Consider the following 1,663-nt stretch of genomic DNA (forward strand, 5'->3'; position numbering starts at 1 on the left):
CCCTGCTCCTGCCTGGGGAGGCAGTATTTGATAGTAGAAAATATTTGGCCTCGGGAATCAGATGGACTGGTGGCCAATGTCTGTTATTTAGCAAGTTATTTACTTTCTGTAAACCTTGATTTCTCATGTGAGAAGTTTAACCTACCTCAAAGAGGCTCGTGTGAGAATTAAATGAGATTACTACTCACAAGTTGGCTTCTTGGGGGACGGGCACCTACAGGACAGGAATTATGGGAACCAGCAGTTAGAATGCCTGGCTTTGTGAAACTGGCATGAGATTGTCTTGCAGGGTTTAAAAGGTGTGTGTGTGTGTGTGTGTATACTAGGGTTTACTGGGATTTGAACTCAGGGCCTGGGTGCTGTTAGTTTAGGTTTTTTTTTTTCACTTACAGCTGGCACTCTACCACTTGAGTCATTCCTCTACTTCTGGCTTTTGGCTGGTTAACTGTCCCAGTGGCAGGGCTAGGCTTTGAACAGCAATCCTCAGATCTCAGCCTCGTGAGGAGCTAGGATTACCAGAGTCAGGTGCCCATCTGGGAATCATGTTTAGAAAGCATGAATGGAGTGAATGAAATAACGCAGTGTAAATCCGAGCGTGTGACTTGAGCTGTGGTCTTGGGGACTTGTGTGTCTAGATGTCAAGAGGCAGGAATGGGAAAGGAGGAAGAAAGGATTGAAGAAACGATAAAGAAAGAAGGCAATAATAGCTTTTAGCCGTCCACACCGTATTATCCTTTTGTTTATTTTGGTGTTGGCTTTTTGAAACTGCAGTCTCCCTCGCATAGTCCAGGGTGGCCTAGAAAACACTAGAAAACACTCTACGTAGTCTCATAGATTGTTAGAAACTCTTCATCCTCCAGCCCAGGCTGGGATTACAGGCGTGCACCACCCCTCCACACACCTACAGTGGTTCACTTTGCTTTCCTGGAAGACAGACCGGCCCTGGGTGGTGGGGGGAGGTTAATGTTGGAGAATGGGGAGTCCCCATTGCTCCGAGTACAATTTTGCGTGGAAGTCACACAGACCCGACCGCTGGAAGTGGGGTGCTCCCCACTTCCCGCCTCAGTGCACCCCCAAACAGCCCCTGGCGTGGGGGGTGGTGTCGTGAAGATGCTGGGAGCCCCACTGCACCCCACCCTCACTCGGCAGGAGACCTCCTCCCCCTCCCCCCGGGGTTACGACCTGGGGGCTCCCCAACGGGGACCCCAGCGCTGGCCCCACCCCTCCCGGGCGCCCTCCCCTCCCTCCCAGGCCTCCCACGTGACTTCCTGAAACCCCAGGGCGCCGCCCCTTCCCCGGCTCAGTTTCGTTTCTCCGGCGGCCGGGCGAGGGTCGGGTCGCAGGATCGCGCGTGGCGCCCCGTCCGTCCCGTCCGTCCGTCCCGTCGGTCCCGTCGGCCCCGCGAGCGCCATGGCCGAGCTGTCCCCGCTGGCCGAGGAGCTGTCGTGCTGCATCTGCCTGGAGCTGTTCCGGGAGCCGGTCACCACGCCGTGCGGCCACAACTTCTGCGGGTCGTGCCTGCGCGACTCGTGGTCGGGCGCGGGCGCGCCGTTCCGCTGCCCGCAGTGCCGCGCCGTCTACCCGGCGCGCCCGCAGCTGCAGAAGAACACGGTGCTGTGCAACCTGGTGGAGCAGTTCCTGCAGACGGAGCCGGGCCGCGCCC

At 57.1% G+C, this 1,663-nt stretch overlaps 1 protein-coding gene across 1 annotated transcript in view; it reads left to right on the plus strand.

Annotated features, from left to right (window-relative positions):
• The first annotated feature begins 1,331 nt into the window (after nt 1–1,331).
• Trim25 (tripartite motif containing 25) overlaps nt 1,332–1,663 on the plus strand; it is a 17,217-nt gene continuing 16,885 nt past the window's right edge. The window contains exon 1 of the mRNA XM_013036190.1: nt 1,332–1,661. Within this exon, the coding sequence (XP_012891644.1) occupies nt 1,411–1,661 (251 nt within the window). The 5' untranslated portion in view covers nt 1,332–1,410. The remainder of the gene's footprint in view (nt 1,662–1,663) is intronic.

This window comes from Dipodomys ordii, unplaced genomic scaffold (genome assembly GCF_000151885.1).
Source record: "Dipodomys ordii isolate 6190 unplaced genomic scaffold, Dord_2.0 Scaffold7, whole genome shotgun sequence".
NCBI classification, from domain to species: Eukaryota; Metazoa; Chordata; class Mammalia; order Rodentia; family Heteromyidae; genus Dipodomys; species Dipodomys ordii.